Source organism: Zingiber officinale, chromosome 7B (genome assembly GCF_018446385.1).
Source record: "Zingiber officinale cultivar Zhangliang chromosome 7B, Zo_v1.1, whole genome shotgun sequence".
NCBI classification, from domain to species: Eukaryota; Viridiplantae; Streptophyta; class Magnoliopsida; order Zingiberales; family Zingiberaceae; genus Zingiber; species Zingiber officinale.
The window spans coordinates 17,828,250-17,848,314 of record NC_055999.1 but is presented as its reverse complement, the minus strand read 5'-3'; the positions used below and the strand labels follow the sequence as shown (position 1 = coordinate 17,848,314).

The following is a 20,065-nucleotide window of genomic DNA, read 5'->3' as shown; positions in this document are numbered from 1 at the left end:
TTATTAAAAAAACACTTTTTCCAATTTTTTTTACCTGAAATAGAATGGAAAAAATATGTCTATCTTAATGAATCTAGTTATCTTTTCTTATAAATAGTAAATACTAAATCTTCTGTTAAAGATGGTAAAGTGTAGCATTTCATTTATTAAATTCCTTGTTTTGAGTTACTGGATCTTTATTCTGAAGCCTCATGACTTATGGGTTTTCGTCCGATAGGGCCCGTTAACGCTATTTATGAACCCGGTGAGAAGAGAGCAGATTCTCTGGATCGGTTTTTTATAGGGATGATCCCATGGGATGAATGGTCCGTTACATCGCACAATGTGTCTCAAAGCACAAAATCGAATTCATAACACCGTTACAGTATTAATCGGCTTCTTGCCAACTGCTATTACCAAACGTCTATGGACCGTCAACCCTAATTCTTTGTCGTTGCAGTTTCCGATAAGCAGCAGCAGCAGCAGCAATCGCTTTCTCTAGCTCCGTTTGAAGAACATCGGCATCCAATCTTCCACCTTGTCTCTCTCAGTCTCTCTCTGTGTTTTTTCCCAGTTGCGTTCGTGAGCATATCTAGATCATCGATCAAACTTTCCTTGTTCAGGTGCTTATTCAAAGAATATTGCTTTTTGATTGTTTTTTTCCTTTAAAAATACTGTTTTTTTAATCTAATGTTTGGCAAAGCTTCGGTTCCCTGTTTATACTACTACAATTTCAGGGCGTCGTAAGATCGAAGAAGAGGTTTTTCTTCTCCTCTCCCTGGGAAGCATGATGCATTCTCTTCAAACTCTGTACATGTCTTACACTTATACTCCAGTCAATCCACTTTTCGCGTTTAAGTCTGATAAAGGAAGGAGATTCACATTCCGAGCTGCAGTTCCAAAAGTCTCCTCATGTCTTGTTTCGGACAAACAACAGAAGGTGGAGGCAAACCCTTTGTCGAGGGAGAGTGAGAAAGTGATAGAGATAGAAAGGAATGTATTTGTTGGAACCTATGCTCGAGCTCCTGTTGTGTTTAAGAGTGGAAAGGGATGCAAGCTTTATGATGTGGATGGGAAGGAGTACCTGGACATGACGGCTGGTATTGCAGTGAACTCGCTTGGGCATGGTGATCCAGATTGGTTAAATGCTGTGGTTGAGCAGGCTAACACTCTTACCCATGTCAGTAATGTATACTATTCATTGCCTCAGGTAAATTGACAATATCTTCCTAGCTTTATTATGGACCTCGTCCTTTCTTATGAAGTTGTAGCAATATGACAACCATTGGAATTGACATATTAACTTGGGTACTATCAGCAGCCTAAGTCAATGGTAGCTTCTCATCAAAGCTTATAGACACCCTTAATCAACCCACAAGTTTTAGTGTGGAACTAAATTAGTGTCACAATATTGCCTCAATTTGTCCACATGAGAGAATTAACCAATTAGTTTTGTTACGTGAGTCCAAGTTTTTATAGTAGTTTACTAATCTAAACTCGTAAACTCCTGCAATATGTTACTAAACTAGAGTGTCCAACTTAATGCTTGATTGCCCTTCACATTCCAATAATCATCCTTAGACCTTAATTAATGATATTTTCGACCCTAGAGTGTCTATCACACTAGCAACCCTTTTTGAATGTCTCGTATTTTCTGGAATCAGGTTTATTACATACCAATTGTAACAATTTAATTAGGTGAGAGAATTGATTCATTGATATTTTCAGACAGAATCACAAGTCCAAAATGCTTAAGCTCAAGCTAATAGTAGCTCACTAATCTAAGCCTCTAAACTCTCTTGATGAGCTCACAACTATCCATGTGGAAATTCAGGTGTGACGTTAATTGTTATTTTAGCATGAAACTGATTAAGTAATTCAAAGCAGCTGATTTCACATGAATTATGATATATTCTCACCAATAGATAATAGGTTTCATATATGTGGAATTATTTCATTTAAATGAACTTAGCCCCGTGTATCGACTTTAGTGTCGAAAAAATATGCTCAGTCACAGTCCAATTGTTTTCTTTCTGTGACTTTCTTAACTGAACCTATAAGTTGACGATCCTGACTTGAGCACTCAATAAGGTAACTTGGGCTAGTTGAGGGACATCTATTTGCAAGAAAGACAATGAGACCTTAGACCAGAGTTGGAAAGTTAGAAGGGTTGGAAAGTTAGAAACCCTTCATCTCTCTCCTAAAGACTCAATAAATCCAGCTGCCAGAATGAAAGGTTTGTTTCAGAATATGAAACAAATATTTGTTTTTGAAGTTAATTGTTTAACGGAGTCAACAAAAACTCTCTAAAGCTGCAACCATCTAAAAAAAGTCAATAGCATAGAACTTTCTTATTTACTTTGAGTACTTGGTGATTTCTTTTTATTTCCTTTCTGTATTTTTTGCACTGTTGTTTTGATTTTCTCTTAGGCATTGATACTCATTCTCTTTCACGGTTTCAGTTATTAATATGCATGGACGATACAGGTAACTCTTGGAAAGCGCCTTGTTGAGTGCTCTTTTGCTGATCGTGTTTTCTTTACAAATTCTGGAACAGAAGCAAACGAAGCAGCTATAAAATTCTCTAGGAAGTTTCAGAGGCATTCACATCCTGACAAAAAAAATCCTGCCACTGAGTTTATTTCTTTCAGTAACAGTTTCCATGGAAGGACAATGGGTGCTCTTGCCCTGACAAGTAAAGAACACTACAGGATTCCCTTTGAACCTGTCATGCCTGGGGTAACATTCCTAGAATATGGGAATATTAAAGAAGCTCAAAAAGCAATTCAACCTGGCAAAACAGCAGCGGTCTTTGTGGAACCAATTCAGGGTGAAGGTGGAATACACAGTGCCACAAAGGACTTCCTACAGCTCCTACGAACTATATGTGATGATGCTGGAGCTCTGTTGGTATTTGATGAGGTAAAAAGCGTAGAGCATGCGTCTGCATATACGCATCTATGCAATAGGTTGGAAAACTTACTCGTTTGGCTTTTTGTTGAGGTTATCAAGTATATGTTTTACTTATCAATTGTGAACTCATTTAATTCTTCTATTAAACTAACCTGAAGGCTCCAAGAAGGTATTCTCATCTTTTGCAACGTGCTGTAGTTGTGAGTTAGTGCTTCCTAAAACTAATGAAACTGATTATCACTTAGCCAATTCATCTGTTTTGAAAAATCATCAATCAATCAAAGCAAATTAGTGTGTAGTTGCAATCTTGTATTTTTATCAGTACTTGATCCTTTGTGCCAAATTATTTTTCAAGCTGCTCAGTATCTTTTGGTTATGTGCTCAGGTCCAGTGTGGGTTGGGCCGAACTGGTTATCTCTGGGCCCATGAAGCTTTCGGTGTGATACCTGATATAATGACCCTCGCCAAGCCCCTCGCCGGAGGTCTACCAATTGGAGTTGCCCTCACCACTGAAAAGGTTGCAGCAGCCATAAACACTGGAGACCACGGGAGCACTTTCGCTGGAGGCCCGCTTGTTTGTCACGCTGCCCTTGCAGTGTTGGATAAAATCCAGAACCCTGTGTTTTTGGCCAGTGTAAGCCGGAAAGGACTCTACCTGAAAGAATTGCTGCTGGAGAAGCTGGGAGATAACTCTCACGTGAAAGAAGTACGTGGATTTGGGCTTATTGTCGGAATTGAGCTGGATGCCCAAGCTTCACCTCTTGTTGATGCTTGTCGAGATGCTGGCCTTTTGGTGCTGACGGCGGGTAAGGGGAATGTGGTTCGGCTTGTGCCCCCATTGGTTATATCAGAGCGGGAATTGGAGCACGCTGTTGACGTTCTAACAGCATGCTTGCCCTCTCTAGATGGTAATAGTAGTAGTCCTAGTTAAATCTATATACGGGGACGAGTACCTGGTGTAAGCTGTAGTTCAAAAAGACTTGATCTGCCCTTGCCAATAAAATCTGGGTGTTCTTGCCACCTAGAGGAAAAGGGTTTTGTTGGGTTATGACATTTCATGTTGCTGGTGATTGTGTGACAGGAATGAAGTGGATGGTGTATTGTGCTAGCAGGGAACAAGAAACATTGAATAGCGTCAATAATTTTGACTGGTAAAGGTCATAGAAGAGCGTTCAAGTTTTTTCTTCTTTCCTGTGGCATGTACCATACGCTTGATCCAATTCAAAACTTTTGCGACTGTGTTATAGGGAAATGAGTTGGAAGGTCTTTAGTAAGCATCGAGTGAGAAACAGATGAATGAGGCGGACGGCCTATTGTGGAAGCATTGTGTGAAAAGAAGGGGAAATGAGGTGGAAGGCCTATTCCATGAGTGAGAAACGCTATGGCCAGTCTGCACTGGTAATGACATCAACTGATGTGTGAAGGAACTAAACGGAGGTCTGCTGTTCAAGCAGTACGAAACATTGAACCTGAAGAACAAATCTTCACTTGGTAATGCCAAACGCGGTGCAAAAAGTATTTCTTCACTCAATGACGCGCAAAAAGTTGAAACTTTGATGAATGTGCGATACGGCAATCAAGCTTGGTAAGGGTGCATTTCATTTAAATTATCATGCACAATATTGATTATGGGAAATTATGTTATAAAACATAATTTAATATTATTTAATTCAACCTTTGATTATGGGAAATTATGTTATAAAATATAATTTAATATTATTTAATTCAACCTTTGAAATAACCTCACATTTTTTAAATAATCACATTTCATATTATATCCCCATTTGTTGACAATGGTGGACCTATTCCATTACCTGGCATCACTCATTTCTTGTATAATCAAGATTATCAACAATAGCCTTTAACCATGTATGACAACAATAAGAAATATCTTTGAAGTTTAGTAGGTGAATATGAAATTACTCCTTTGAAAAAACAAGTTAATGTGCCAAGTGGAAGGTAATGATAATTGCGTAACACCATGAGAAGAGATCTGAGTTCTAGACAGCCTTATTTCTAAATCAGCTTTACAATTTTCTTAACACGATTGATTAGCACCTGATTAATCAGCCGTTAACCTACTAATGACAAAAGGTAGTTTTTTTGTTTTCCTTGCAAATAAATATAGCTCAATCGATGCATGTCACCATACACAAAGCAACCACAATGTACATTATAAATGCTATCGCATCTACAACTAAATCAAAAGAGTTTTGGTTTACTCATGTTTATCAATATGCATATATGCATCGGCTAATCACATTTTCTTTTCTTTTTTTCCTCAACTTTCCAGCTAATGCAGAATGCAAAAGTTGGGTGGATCTTGGTACAGCCTCAGTATAAGATTCTCTAGCTATATTTTGAATCCATTGAGATCAGCAGAGAAGCGGATATATTGGCCAACTGAAGAATGTAAATAGTAGCCAGAATGTAAAATAGGGCATGCCTGAAAAACTCTCACAAACAAAACTCTCTAAATAAAGCAAACAGCTTGCTCTACGTCGAAAAAGCATGAGAGAACCTCATTTCTCCATTTCTTTTGGTATAATAGGCTTTCCTAAATAAACAAGTTGCATCTCTTCTCTCCATATCTGCGATGAAATTGTTTGTCCACTTTGTTCAATGAAGTTGTGCGAGAAAGTTTACATATCAGGATGGAGGAAACATACCATGTCACGAAATTCAAGTCGGATATGAGGTACATTAGTTCTATGGATGTCATTGCCATCAGGTCCTCGCTTGTAATAATGTTTCCCAATCCAATGTGACTATAGCAGATTAATCAAAGGATTAACAAATGAAATTACCCAAGAATGAAGCTATTTCTCATTCAGATTGGTGCATTAAACATCAGCAAAGCTTACCTTAAGAGCATGTGAAAAACCAGACTGGTAAACTGAATACCTGGCAATTTCACACAAATCACAGGCGCTTAGTTTCCATACCTGTAATGGAGTAACTAGTGAGGAAGGGTATAAGGGTTTATAGTTTTACTCAACACAGTGAAGAAAACATATAGGCATATTACCGAAGCTGCGATACTATACTCTTCCACCAAAGGTTCTTTTGTTAGGTGAATTTGCAAAGGATCATCCGTCGAAAGAGAAACATTTAGGCCTCGGCGAAAGAACACTGGGAAAGGGTTCCGATGATAATCAAGAAATAGTGAATTGTTGCTGAGAGGAGACATTGCCAAACCTATCTGGTAGAAAAGAAGCCAAACTCAGCAAGTCATATGATACATGATGAGAGAAAATAGATCATAGGAATACTAGTAATTAACGAAAAGCAGGAAGGTGTAGAGCCTCCCCAAGTGGCTGGACTCAATTACCTGAGCCAGATAATACAAGTACTGAAGGACTGGGGACTTTCTTAAATTGATCCCATGAGCAATATTGTTAGCACAAAGAAATGTTGCAGCAAGGTGGTCAATGTCACCAGTCTGCAGATAACGGACATTAGCTATCACATGATTAATAAAGTCAACCGAATTGACTATTCAGATTAACTGATACCTCCCCTGAATGAGGGCGAAATTTGATTGTTGTCAAGCCCTTGGACTCACGGAGCTGGCAAGAGAGTGACATTAAACAGATCATTAAAATCAAGTTTAAAATAGCAGAATATAGAAATGAACAATTTGCGCAGCCAGAAATGGACAGCATCACGCAGAAAAGAGTATGAATATAGAGCAAGCACCTTGTTTAGTGTATACAAGTTAGCATAACAATAGTATGCATAATATGAGAATGCCGGGTTAAAAACATTTGTCCACTGTTCTGGAGTTGGCATATGCTTTGTTGGGCGTCTTTCCGGTTTGCTTTCATCATCCACCAAATCCAACCCCACAACCTGATAAACAAATGCAGAACCTACCATTAGATACATCTAGAACAAAAAATAATGAAAGGAAATGGCATGTTAAAAATATGAAAGGGTTAACAACAAGTAGTCAACAAGTGTAGATCAGCAATTCTAACCAAACAACAAAATTTCAGACACCATTATTCATGCTGGTTCAAATGCAGGTGGTAAATTAATATACTGACTTATGAAATAACTACTGTATGTGTTGTTCTGAGCTGCAGCAGAACAAACCAGGTCTGCCAAGGTACCACCAATACTTGTGTTCCAAACCCTAGTTCTCACACTTTCAAGATGTCTAGAAGACTGTTACAACACAATATAGGCGGATTCAACGGGCAGCCATCAGCATCTCATACGAATTCAAAACAGGCGCCAAAATCTATTTTACCAAGGGCTTCCCTCAATTGACTGCTTCATATGTAGGTCCAACAACATTCTAGTTCTTTTGAAATTTTCTTCTCTTCTCATCACCCCGGCAATGACTAAAGGGTATGGGTCCACCACTGTGGTGATTCCACTCTGTTGCAATCTTTGTGCTTCCAGGTAACAGGCACAGGCTATCGAATTTCAGTGTTGGTGAGTTTCTGACTACAGTTATCCCTGCTCTTCTATATACTAAATATCCTAAAAGTCCCCTTTTTCCGAACTTGTGCCACCGAGTCCTAGTGTCAAAAGTGAACCACCATAATGAAAGAGGTCTTTCCATGACCACAAATCTACCTTGAGGTGAGATCCTTATATGCTGCTATAGGGTCACCTCTGTGATTATGTTGAACAACCATTATGTGGTAGACAAGGTAATATGGAATGATGGTTTCCAAGTCACCCACTCCATGACTGTTCAATTATTATCTGAATTGATTGGTTATAATTTTTCAGCATGTGCTCTCTCAGAGTCCTTAAAATTTAAAAGGTTTGTCAAGAAACTTGAGTGAACAAGTGTTGTAACCAAAGAGGGAGACAAATAAACACGAAGCAATACTACAAGAGCAATGTCAAACTTAAAATGCTGAGCCAAAGGCAAAGTTAGCAAGATATGCCCACAACAAATAAACAAATACCTGTTTCAAAAAAACATGCAACTGTGGGTGTGAATCTGGGTCTACTGTAACCTCAAAAAGGGGGAGGAAGATATTGTCAAGAAGGTTTTGAAATGAATTGACTATGCCCATTTCCTTGTAGATATTGTACAACCTCGGAATCTGCAAAGGAAAAGTATAGTCATCAGACATCCACTAAGTAAGATCAATCACAATATATGAATTTGAATTTCATAATAATTCAAACATCATAAAAATTAAACACATACACACACAGATAAGTAATCACATCGATATGGATATGTCACAGACAACCGGATTAAATCAATAAACTAGATTACTTATAGGCAAAACTGTAATCTGCTTAAATGTTCTGAACATGGAGGATAGATAATGATGAATTAAGCAGCACTTAAAACATAGAAAAACTATATAAGAAGAGATTAAAATCACATGCATGAGAGTTAGAGTTAAATGTGAGAGGACAAATCGAGTCACATCCAAACTTGTGACTATTTTTTTCTTAAGTCACATCTCCCACCATGTTACATCCAAAATTATGATCATATTTTTTCAGGTTCACATATGGGTATCATACCAGTTAATCAATGGTTCAAGATAAAATTGCAAACAAAAGAATATACCTGAATCAACCAAACAACGTTCTCACTGTATAGTTCATTATTAACTATCCAACTTGCAAGCTGGTCCCACTCACTTTGCTTCCTTCCATATATAGATATTCTATATTCAGCCATCTAACAAAAGAGTGTGGATATGTTATAAGAAAAGATGTATATCATTTACCAATAAGAAACAATAGCTAAAACAAGCCCTCCAAATAATTATAATCCATACAAACAATCAGCAATCATAATGCCCTCAAAAGTTACAGCGCTATCATAGTTAATGAGGATTTTACAGTAATTAAACTTTAATTTTGATCCACTTGAACCCAATCATCATTTCCTTCAATTTTATATTTAATATGAAAGGGAGCTTTGGCACAACGATAAAGTTGTTGCCATGTGACTTGAAGGTCATGGGTTCGAATCGCGGATATAGTCTCTTGCAAAGAAGTATAAGGCTGCGTACAATAAACCCTTATCCGGGACCCAGTATTGGAGGGAGCTTCATAGGCCGAGCCGCCCTTTTATGATGTTTGCCATAAAATAATCCATTTGTCTGAGTAGATTACTCGATGACTTCCATAACAAGCCACTAACATAGAACTAGAGAAATAAGATGATAAACAGATGAATGAAATATTTAATCGTAGGCAAAAAAACATATTTGGAATAAAAAATCTCATGGAAGTTCTAAAAAACTCTTTGGTTCTGAATCCTATATATATATATACAAGTAATCAGCTGTCTAGCTACCAAATGGTTAGAGTTTCTAAATGCTACTCACTTCATTTGCTGAATTTCTTTTCTGCACATATTTACATATCCATAATAAATAGTACAAGGTGTAAACTAGTAAAATGGTCTATGAAATAAAATTCTAACCATCCAAATAGTTCTTTATAATTTATTTGTACTATACAATAATTCATTCTAAAATACGTAAATTTCTTCTTGTGCTTCAAAGCTTATTGATTCAGTTCAATATCACCCAGTATGCATGCTATGCCTTGAAAAATATAATGCATGGGAACTTAAAACCTTTGTTTGTGTTAGTTGATTAGGACAGTCATTAGGACAGTAAGTAATGATTGTAACAAGGTATAATAAGTCAACAGAAACCTGCAAGAATAATATGAAACCTTGAATTACACAAATATGTGTTATCTAATGGATGTATGACTACACTAATAAGACTGCAAAATAAGGCATCTTACTTTCACCTATATTGATCTTCCTGTATATCCACAAGAGCACCTACGAAGATAACTCCGTCCAACAAGAGATGGCAACTCAAGTGTGCAAAATATTATATTACATGTGCATTGCATCTAGTAAATGAAACTAGAAAATAAATCAAAATATTATAGAGTAATGAAAAAAGAAAAGCACCTGGTATTTACTTGCAGCCAGATCAGAAAACACTTGCTTTGTTAGCTCAGCCAAGAAACGGCCTATAGAAGAATAAAGAATACAAGCATTCAAATAGTGCAAAGATTGTATTATTCTACTGAGAAGCACCACACGCCACTTCATAAACTATCATATATAGGGTAACAGTTTGCTTACACATACAAAATTTGGGTAGATGGCTTAATGCAACAAGAAACTATGCACATGAGGAACAAACATATTCCAAGAAATACAATCAATATTAACAGAAACAGAGCACACGAGCATACACAAAAAACTGCAATATAAAACTATTCTATGAACTGTGAACTCATTTCATACACAGACATAGAAAACACATTGAATTTGCACTTCAGCAGTTTACTGCTCTCCTGCTATTCATTTATGTTTTTGGAAATTTAAAATTTCAATCAAACTCCAGCATTGCATCCCACAGAAATAGAGACCAAGAGGTCGTAATGAGTACCCACAACTAGGTATAATCATTGTCAGCATGAATAAACATGTTGTAGAACAATAAAAACAGAATATACACAATGATAGACCATAATCTCAATTTACTACATTGGAATGTCAAGAGGCTGGAATAAATACCTTGTATGAGATTATCCTGCTTCAGAAAAATTTCCCGTAGCCTACTCTGGCCACAAGGATTGTATTTAAGGTTGAATTTATCAAACCGATGAAAAGTGCTCTTGTCTGCATGGACATCTAAGAGATCAACATTAAGATCATACCTGTCTCAAAAAGAGAAATTTAATAAAATTTCCTACAGAATAAATGTAGGAAACTGAAGCACACAGTGGTTACAGTACCCAGTCAAGTCCAGACTCTCAAAAACCTCTTTCAATGTCATATAGGTTCCATCTCTGAATATCACAACCTATAACAAACCTATAGATGAGGAATTTTATCTAATATAATAAGCATGAAATAATTAGAACTAGTTAACTAGTTCGCTTGTCAAATAATACGTTTAAGAATACAAATTGCTCAGCCTACAAACCTCATCAGGTTCTTTCCTCAGCTTTGATTTAATGAATCTCAATAGATGCTTCTGGTTCATACACGCTGAGTGATGAACATGAGTGTCAACCTTCCTGACATTGTAAAAATCACGATGGGGAGCACTTTTCTGAGCAAGAAATTCTCTATCCGCATTGAGCATCAAATGGAGATTAAATTTCTGGAGAAGAAATTTTATTAAAATAGACAGTAAGAAAGTATGCTTGACATCTGGCAATCAAGTACCTTTTCAGGTAGGTCTCTATGGCTGTGATACCTGTTCAAGAAGGTCTAGGCGCTGATGGCATAATGTTCTGATATTTCCAACTGCAAGAACTCGAAGGATATGGTGCAAATCCGTAAAAAAGGTTGTAGCATCAGCAACAGGGAAAAGTCGTTCTTTTACTGAGTCAAAAATTGAAGTGAATCATCAGCCAAATAGAACTAAAGGCACTGGTTTGCAAGAAGTCTTATGGTTCAGCTTCAGCAAAAATTCTTACAAGCTTTATTAGCATAAACATGAACAACCCCATCCACCATATGGAACACATGCTGAGACAAGAAAATATTATTTTGATCAACATTTGCTGAACAGAGATATAGATATTCAATTGGAAAAGAAAAGAAACAGAATTACGTTGACAGATGAAACTTACATCCGTCTTCTGTTCAACCACATAGGCAAAGGGGTTAGGGTTAGGTTTTGGTGTACTAGGATCTGTTATAACCTCTTTCTCCCAAGGAGCAACTTCTTCTCTGAATACATAACTCTCTCGCAGTGCAAGACATTTCTGGATAATCATATACACATCTTCTTCATCAGGAGATGGTCTCTCTGCAATCAGAAAAACACAGAACATAAGAGTATGTTAAGGCACTGCCACACAGCAACCTTATCACTTGGTTGAGTTATGTACCCCATTATGGGCAGATAATCTGAATTAACCTAGTTGACAGTACTTGAATCATTGTTTGGTTCAACAACTATGAATTTTTCAAAACAGGTAAAGATTCAAATTAATATAAATTAGTAATGAGGAATTTAACAGTAATTTATATAACAGTAATGGTAAATAATTTTATAAAACACTGTGCTTCTACAATTGTGAAACAGATAGAGAAAGAAATATGAAAGGTTGGCAATATGTCACATCTCCAAGTGTAAGAAAACAGGAACATGGTTGATTAAACAAGAATAGACAGTTGAGAGCTTAAAACAAAAGGAGGCATGCATAATATTTCACAATATACAGAAAATACATACCTGTTGGAGTAATTTTTAGTCTTACAAAAGTTTCTTGTTCAGGCTCTCTTCTAAGAATATCTGCTGCTACAGGGTCAGGTTGTACACCATGCAGATCACCAGACACACTAAGAGATCGAATCATGCTAGAAGCAGTTAACGATTTTGGATCACCAATTCCAACAATATGATCAGGCAAAGTTTGAAATAAGCTTTTGCTGTTATCGCCCTTCACACAATGAATTGATACAATAAGAAATCAACCCATGAGTCTAGCATTACTACAAAGATAAATTTTAAAAAAAAATGTTAATAGCATACTACTTGGGAGGCAATTGATTCTGCAATCACTATTCATACTTGCAATTAGCAATTGTAGGTCAATGCAAATGCAACAAATGTATAAAGACATAAAACAAGGATAATGGAATGAAATCTCGGGTTGTGCTGCCAGACACAATCAAAATTTTTCATTCCAAAGGATTCCGAAACATAAAACAAAGTTTGCATAGTCAAAATTTCAGGATTCCAATTCTTTTACTTAGTTGCAAGTAGGGATAAGGAGAGGCTACAAAAATAGTAAATAGGGTGTGGAGAAGGCGTACTGGTGGATATCAAGAAATTGGCAAAGAGCAAACAAAGTAGAGGGAAGTCATTGTCTCATTAGCAAGCAGAGAAATCATCCAGGTGAGCACAATAAAGTAAGTAATTGGGTGAGGAAGTTAGCCTCAGTGTCACTTTGCATCCACAAATTGTGTGTTTCCATGTGATTAAGGATACAGGAAGCACCAATTGTGCATTACGTATCTTATAATTAAATAAACTATATATATTTTAGATAATTTATACTTATGCTAATAAGTTAGTTAATTATAATTCAATAACTTCAAATTAAATACATTAAACATATCTTTAGATAAATTATAAGTAAAAAACATAATTATATATATATTATATAACTTGTAAATATAAGTTATAATTATTTAATAAATATATAAATTATACAATTTTTAGTTAAATTAAAATTATATAAATAATTATAAGTTATAATTATTTAATTTATAACTTAGTTATAGCTTAGCAAATAAGTTATGATAATTTAGTTATAACCTTATAAGTAAATAAGTTCTTAACCAGATATAAAATATAATGTTTTCCAACTTATATCACAACTGTTATTTATTTTCTTATAATTTATTTATTATATGTTATAATTTATAAATATATTAGTAGATAGTAGATAAATTTATAAGCTATCAATAAAATTACAGAGATTTAAATAATCTATTGAATTATTAGTTAATCAATCAACAGAATTGATTTGCTCAAATATATCCTCTAAAATTACAATATGATTTGAGATGTTTAACCTTGACAGGGACAAGTATGTTTTGTTCATTTACATGTGCAAATTTTGATTCTGCCTGAAAATCTGCAATAGCAATTGTAAGCAAACACAACCGCCGCAAAATGCATTTGCAGCAAGGTTGCTAGGTTATGTGCAAATGTAAGAACCAAAATGGCAAATTTAATTTTCAGACTTATTTCTAAATTCAATGTTTATAGGAAAAAAACAGGAAAGAATGCTAACATGCTAGTTGCATGCAGGAAATACCAATTGTCGTTAGTTTTTAAGTTGCACGTGCAACTTAAACTTTCAAGGCCTAACTACAAATGAACTTGTAGCACACAGGTCATTTGCAGGCAACAAAACGCCTGCAGGTATAGGTAACTCAGCTGCCAACAGCCAGCCAGTCATTGGATGTTCCAAGAAACAATATCAAAAATAACTTTTGTATTATAAAGGCTATAATACCACAATGATATGCGGCAAGCCGAACAAGCAACATGTAATTATAAACGAAGCTGCAGAGTACCAGAATATACAAATTTCAAAGCAAGTCAACACTGTACAAATGGACAAAAAAGTTAAGAAAAGGAATTTATTATCATATTTGAAGTAAAAAGAAAATGAAATTTCTCTATAGTTGTGCTATATATATCTACTAAGCACGAGAAGTGCCCCAAATTAGCAAAGACTGGTCACCAGGAACCATGGAATTGTTGCATAGCAGAATGGAAACCTATGCACTGCAATGAGCTTTTGAAAGTGATCAAATCTATTTCTACTTTTAGGTTTTATGAAGACTGGATGATTTTAAATCAGAGGAACAAAAGAAACTACTTAGGTCAAGTGAGTTTACAGTTGCAGAAGAATTGCAAAAGGAACATGGATAACATGGCATAACGACAGGAAGTATATGCTTTGCTAATCCGAGAATGCTAGAAGATATGCAAGCAAATAGTTTGGCCACCCTTAATCCAAAGAGGTCTTAAGTCTATAACCAATTCAGTGAAAATTACCAAAGGCGTATGAACAACTCCATTCAATCAACATTTTTTTTTATGGAAAACCTCTTCCTCTCGGAATATCAAAGTATCAAACTGTACAATAACATAATGTTACAGACCTTATAGAGGAAGAATAAAATAAACTAAAAGACAATAAAGGTACAATTTGCACTTACTATAAGGTGTCCATTTGTATGCACATAGGCATCATCAAGTTTAGCATCATTTTCCATATTATCATCTTCCTCTGATCCATCTTGGCTACCAAAAGTACTATGAACAGATGATTTAGGTGAAGTTGGTCTGATGATATGTCCGCTTCTTTTATTTGAGACTGCCTGCATAGATTCCTTATTACCTGGCACATCATAGCAAATTTAGTCAATAAATCCTTTGCTTACACAAACAAAAGTAGGTGATAGGAAAAACATTTCCCTGAAGGAAATTATAGAGAGAGTGTCTACTAATATAATAAGCAATCTGTCTGAATAAACAAATAAGAAAAATATTTGAGGGTGATACAAAAGGTTTCTGTAAATAAATTGTTTTGTGATTGCTTGAAGCAAACTAAGAGGAATCTGTGAACTGTCGAATCCAAATATCCTATCATACTAACCATGCTGAGAAATTTTTTTGGCAATATAAAGAAGGCTAAACACATTGTTTTTCTCTCTCACCCAAGTACCAAAACAACAAGGTTGCATTCCCATACCTAATTACGTGACCCATATAACATCCAGGGATGCAATCCAGAATTTTAGCTTGCTAATCAAACCTTCAGATGCACCTTAAACGGCATTGGAAATCTAATGGGAAACTAATACAATTGTGAGGATCATGCTAGAACCTCCCAGTGGGTATTATATACAGGTCTGGATAGAATGGTTTGAGGGTTCATGTATAAAGCACCGAACACCATTTAATAAAAGTATAATCAATCAAGGTGTAAAATGCCCATCACAAAACTTCAAGCGGCAGGAACATTTCAAAACGAATACAGATAATCTATGTTCCAAAAGTCAATTATAGGTTTCTTTTAGTAAAACGCACTGCTCGATAAGGGCACAATCCAAAACTCGTCAGTTGAATAAATTTTGTATCGTTACAAAACCATGAACTATTACAGTCTTATTTACATAGTTTTAACTACAATTTCTTAATCTACGGACAAATAACTATGCCAAAAAGGTATCATCGATCACGTGAACAACAGTTCGCCGAAAGCATCGAAGAATAAACCCCATCACTCCGGAGAGAAATTAGAGAATGGCGATCCATAAGTACCTTCCGGAACGGTTTGAAGACGAGGCAACCCCGCAGGAATCGGATATCCCTTTTGGTCCTCTTCCACCAAGAACGGTCCATTCGTCAACGGCTGCTGCTCCTCCAACGCCTCATCTTCCTCCTCCCCGTCCGTATCCGCCGCCGCAGTCACGTCTGGCAACGACGCCGACCCTCCGACACGCCGGTAGTACCCGGGGCTCTTGCATCGGGGCCCGTACTGATCCCGCCTCCTCCGCCTGGGCTCGTCCTCCTCGCCTTCGACGGCGGCACCGCGGCGACGGTCGCGCTCCCTCTCGACGGCGCGGGCAAAGTCGAGGACCTGGCTTAGGGTTTTTCTGTGCATGTAGTAGGCGGAGACGGCAACGACGGAGGCGCCGACGAGCGCCGCCACGGCGAGGTGGAGAGCGTAGGCATCCATCCCGCGCGTCTCCGATGGGCTCGACTCGCCTCGGATTAGGGCTCCCTTCCAAACCCTCGAAGAGAAGAAGTGGGGACTGATGATGGTGGGGGGGGGAGTGTCGGCACGGTGGCTTTGGGAGAAGAGAAGGGGATACAAGAAGAGAGGATGTATATATAGAAAGAGACCGGAGAAAAGACAGAACATTCGGGTGAACAAATGGGTCACTCGGGGGATATGGATAAGAGGTGGGATATAAAAAAAAAATGCTCACTTCATTCCTAAATTATTAATTCAAAATTATTTTTAAAATTCTCATGCTACTTTATTAAATATTATCACTAAAAATTAAATCTATTAAGTCAAAGATGCTTATTGTCACCGAGGAGGTCCCATGCTTAAGTGTCAATTAAGATTAACTGTCAATCGTCTTAATTGGTTGGTAGTATGTAATGATCTTGGTACGATTTTAAACATATATATTTTTTAGATTTTTCTTTTTACTATTTTAAGACTTAAAAGGAAAATACAAAATGTTTTTAATTAATTTTAATTCTAATTCCTTTAATTATTTTTAAAAATATTTATCATGTATTATGCACGTGGGAATAGATATTTACAATTAATTAATTTAAATAGGGGTGAATCTGATACGCTATGTTTTTGGAAGGGATCAAATCAAACCAAGTGGCTCGTAGCTATAGAATATGCGTCGAATAAGAATCGGATGCCAAGGCAACTGTTGGCAAAATGCCACAAGATTCGTGATGCCATGCCATCACATGCCGGAATATTACTGGGATAAAGGGCTTCGTTAGCATGATTCCAAATATTCGCGATGCCACAAGTTTTTTTGTTTGGTAAAGGTCAGAATGTTTTTTTTTCTTTCTTTCTTACTGAATTGCCAAAAAAAAAAACATCTTATTTTATTTTATTTTTTAATGTAAGGACCTCTAAAATGACAGAATTATTCTTAAGTTCTATTTATCTTCAATCTGAAATTTAAATCGATCGGGCACACGTTATAACAACTATAGTTTAATAATTACTATAATATATTTTTTAAAAAAGAATAAAAATATCTAAAGTTTTGAAAAGAATTTAAACGATATTTTTTTTAATTGAAACCTAGATTAAAATTTTTTATTTACGTTATAATAATTAGGAAATCATAACTGCTACAATATAAATATTAAAATCTAAATTTAAAAATATATATATAATTTTTAATTAAACTACAAAATGTATAATATATTAACTCTAAATTCATCTAAAATTTACGTCTAATTATTGGATAAAATTCAAATAATCTAATTTTAAGTAAAAAAAAAAGTCATTTGAAGGAATTATTATTATTATTATTATTATTATTAAATAGAAAAGGTTTTGATTTATCCTTTGAAAATCAAAATATTTTAATCATCTTATTTTTTTATGTATCTTTTACTGAATCGATATACATACTACAAATCATTGTCATGCGTACTCAACCCGCTACCTTTTGCCACCAATTCACACATCACTGTCTCGGGATGTATTTCCTTTAGCCTTTATTAATGCCACATTTGTACCCATTTTTCATCGTTATGCACGTGGAGTTGTGACCGGGTTCCTAGCTGGGTGGGATCGTGGAGGCATGTTGCCTGCAACCAATCGACGTTATCAAGTGGCGACTACAGGTCGACCGAGACGGGGCGTAGCACGGCATTACCCACTCAGGGTGATAGTGGCGAAGGTGGAGGGCGTGCGACGGTGCGGGCGCTGTGGAAGGGGCTTACCCCCTTCGCCACTCACCTGAAGTACGCCCTTCGTATGATCTCCAATGCCCTCCTCTAGTCCGTCGTCAGAGAGCCAACTATGAGAGGTCTCTCCAACCGCGGTAGACTTGCCTCCGGTTTTGACGCGGGGGTTTCGAAACCCTCCTCATCGTCGCCCCGTTTGAGGTGGGCACTCATTCCCTTTTAGTCAAGTAGTTTCCACTTTTCAGGCATTGGATTTGGATTTCAATGGTGTCAGTTATATTTTTAATTATGTATTTCCCGTTCATTACGGATGAGAGCATCCCCTTCAAATACCCTATTTAAAAAATTTACCTTAAATTTTGGATTGGATAGTTACATCAGTTATCTTATTCATCTCTAAATTATGCATTTATGAGTATTACTTCTCTAAATTTATGAAATAAATTTCCTTCTCTAAATATTATAGAAGAAAAAAGAAATAGAGAAGTTGATATATGATGTATTGAGAAGTAAATATCTAAATTTAATAAAATAATTTTTTTATCACAAATTATATATTTTAGATAGGAAAATTGGCATGGATGCTATGAGAAAGTCTCATCTTATTTATGTTTAAATTAAATGACCATTCAAATTTAACTAGAGAGTTGGTAAAGCTCCGACTATTGATAGAAATTTCTTTTGTAAATCGTAAATTTGATAGTGGATAAACTATGGTAAAGTGTCATCCTGCCATCATTAGGAGAATTGTTGAGGTGTAATGACTTGGGAAAGACCAGCGGCCACTTTAGCTAGTGTAACAATTTCAATTGATTGAAATATTAACGGTGACTTTATATATATATATATATATATATATATATATATATATATATATATATATATATATATATATATATATATATATATATATATATATATATAACGATCATCCTACTTACTACTACTTTTTAAGGGTGGACATTACTTAACTACTCATTATACTTAACTGATATTACTTACTCTAAAGATAGTAACACTTAACCCCCTTTAACTGCTCCGGAAAATAAGAACAGAACATGTAACTTACAGCAACTAATGCATGCAATTCAAGTGTAATGACTGTATCATATCAAAATTTCCAGGCAACCTTAGCTAACAATAAGGAAAAAAAGTTAACCCATCAATGAATCCCCTAGCAACACGAAATAGAAAATCCGATTCCAAAATTTTCTTATCAACTTAAATAAGAAATTAATCTTAATAAATTCTTTAGCAAGGTCCCAAGACTTCCATAGTCCAGATATCACACATCTCCTTGTCGCCTTCCTTCACTATAGCTTTCCTTTTCCTTTATCTGCAGTAAGAGGAAATGCAACTATAAGTAGATACTTAGTAAGCGCTATCTAACTCGTAAAACTAGGATATGCATGTGTACAAAAGGGAATCTAGAAACTGAATGCTTTAAAAGAAAGCTGCTCATGCTCATCTAATAGCAAAGAAATCGAAATCAAAGAAATCAATACTGCAAAGCTAAAGGACCGGATGGTCATACCTGTCAAGCTAACAGAGGAATCAAAACATACTGAAATACTAAACATGTAAGGTTGCTCATGCTTGCAAATAGCAGTAAGAAAGTCTAAACAGCATGCTAGAATAAAAGAGCTAAACTTGCTGGTTTTTAAACCTATGTGAAGCTTATTTCATTTATTCCCAAACTTATACTCTTATACTTCAAAATAATAATCTCTTGGCCCAAGCTTAGTACCATTGCGCGCTCCCTAATAGAAACTGAGGTAGCGAGCCATCAGTCCTACGAGGGTAAAGACCTTGGTCTTACCAGGGCCAAGACCTCAGAATTGGTCACCTGAATTTATTTAACGACAACCTCGGAAGTCGGGTACTAGCATTTTCAAATAAAATACATATTATCTTTAAATACTCCTAAAATGAAGTGCCTCGGCATTTCTTCAAACACTTGGTGTATGTTTGATCTCAAATTCTTTAATTTGGGATTAAATTAAATCCTTGGTCTTTTCTTACTTATAACTACTCAAATATGTGATCTGTTCATGCTCAATCACTCAACACGAACTAAAAACAAGCAAACTGGGATGCTAAAGGAACATCTAAAACTGCATGCTGGAGCGTAGGTAAGACTGTCCGTGCTAATTGGAAAGCAGAAAAGGTCTAAACGGCATGGTTCAAATAAAGCTGTTTTTATT

The 20,065-nt window shown here is 36.0% G+C and overlaps 2 protein-coding genes across 3 annotated transcripts; one reads left to right on the top strand and one right to left on the bottom strand.

Annotated features, from left to right (window-relative positions):
• Positions 1 to 270: 270 nt before the first annotated feature.
• Positions 271 to 4,144, top strand: LOC122005445 (acetylornithine aminotransferase, mitochondrial-like). Of its 2 annotated transcripts, none has more exons than XM_042560478.1 (4): positions 271 to 602; positions 717 to 1,189; positions 2,467 to 2,901; positions 3,278 to 4,144. In XM_042560478.1, the coding sequence occupies exons 2-4, from the start codon at positions 767 to 769 to the stop codon at positions 3,821 to 3,823; spliced, it is 1,404 nt and encodes a 467-aa protein (XP_042416412.1). In that variant the 5' UTR covers positions 271 to 602; positions 717 to 766; the 3' UTR covers positions 3,824 to 4,144. The 2 variants fall into 2 exon arrangements, with proteins under 2 accessions (XP_042416412.1, XP_042416413.1); XM_042560479.1 differs by having other exon boundaries at positions 683 to 1,189.
• An 897-nt stretch (positions 4,145 to 5,041) lies between these two features.
• Positions 5,042 to 16,266, bottom strand: LOC122005444 (probable AMP deaminase). The gene is made up of 19 exons (XM_042560477.1): positions 15,723 to 16,266; positions 14,615 to 14,796; positions 12,108 to 12,315; positions 11,500 to 11,678; positions 11,344 to 11,395; positions 11,121 to 11,248; positions 10,845 to 11,024; positions 10,654 to 10,721; positions 10,433 to 10,575; positions 9,818 to 9,879; positions 8,444 to 8,557; positions 7,821 to 7,961; positions 6,592 to 6,744; positions 6,408 to 6,461; positions 6,224 to 6,334; positions 5,921 to 6,094; positions 5,757 to 5,837; positions 5,562 to 5,660; positions 5,042 to 5,483 (listed from the first exon to the last, which is right to left on the bottom strand). The coding sequence occupies exons 1-19, from the start codon at positions 16,138 to 16,140 to the stop codon at positions 5,415 to 5,417; spliced, it is 2,616 nt and encodes an 871-aa protein (XP_042416411.1). The 5' UTR covers positions 16,141 to 16,266; the 3' UTR covers positions 5,042 to 5,414.
• Positions 16,267 to 20,065: the final 3,799 nt, after the last annotated feature.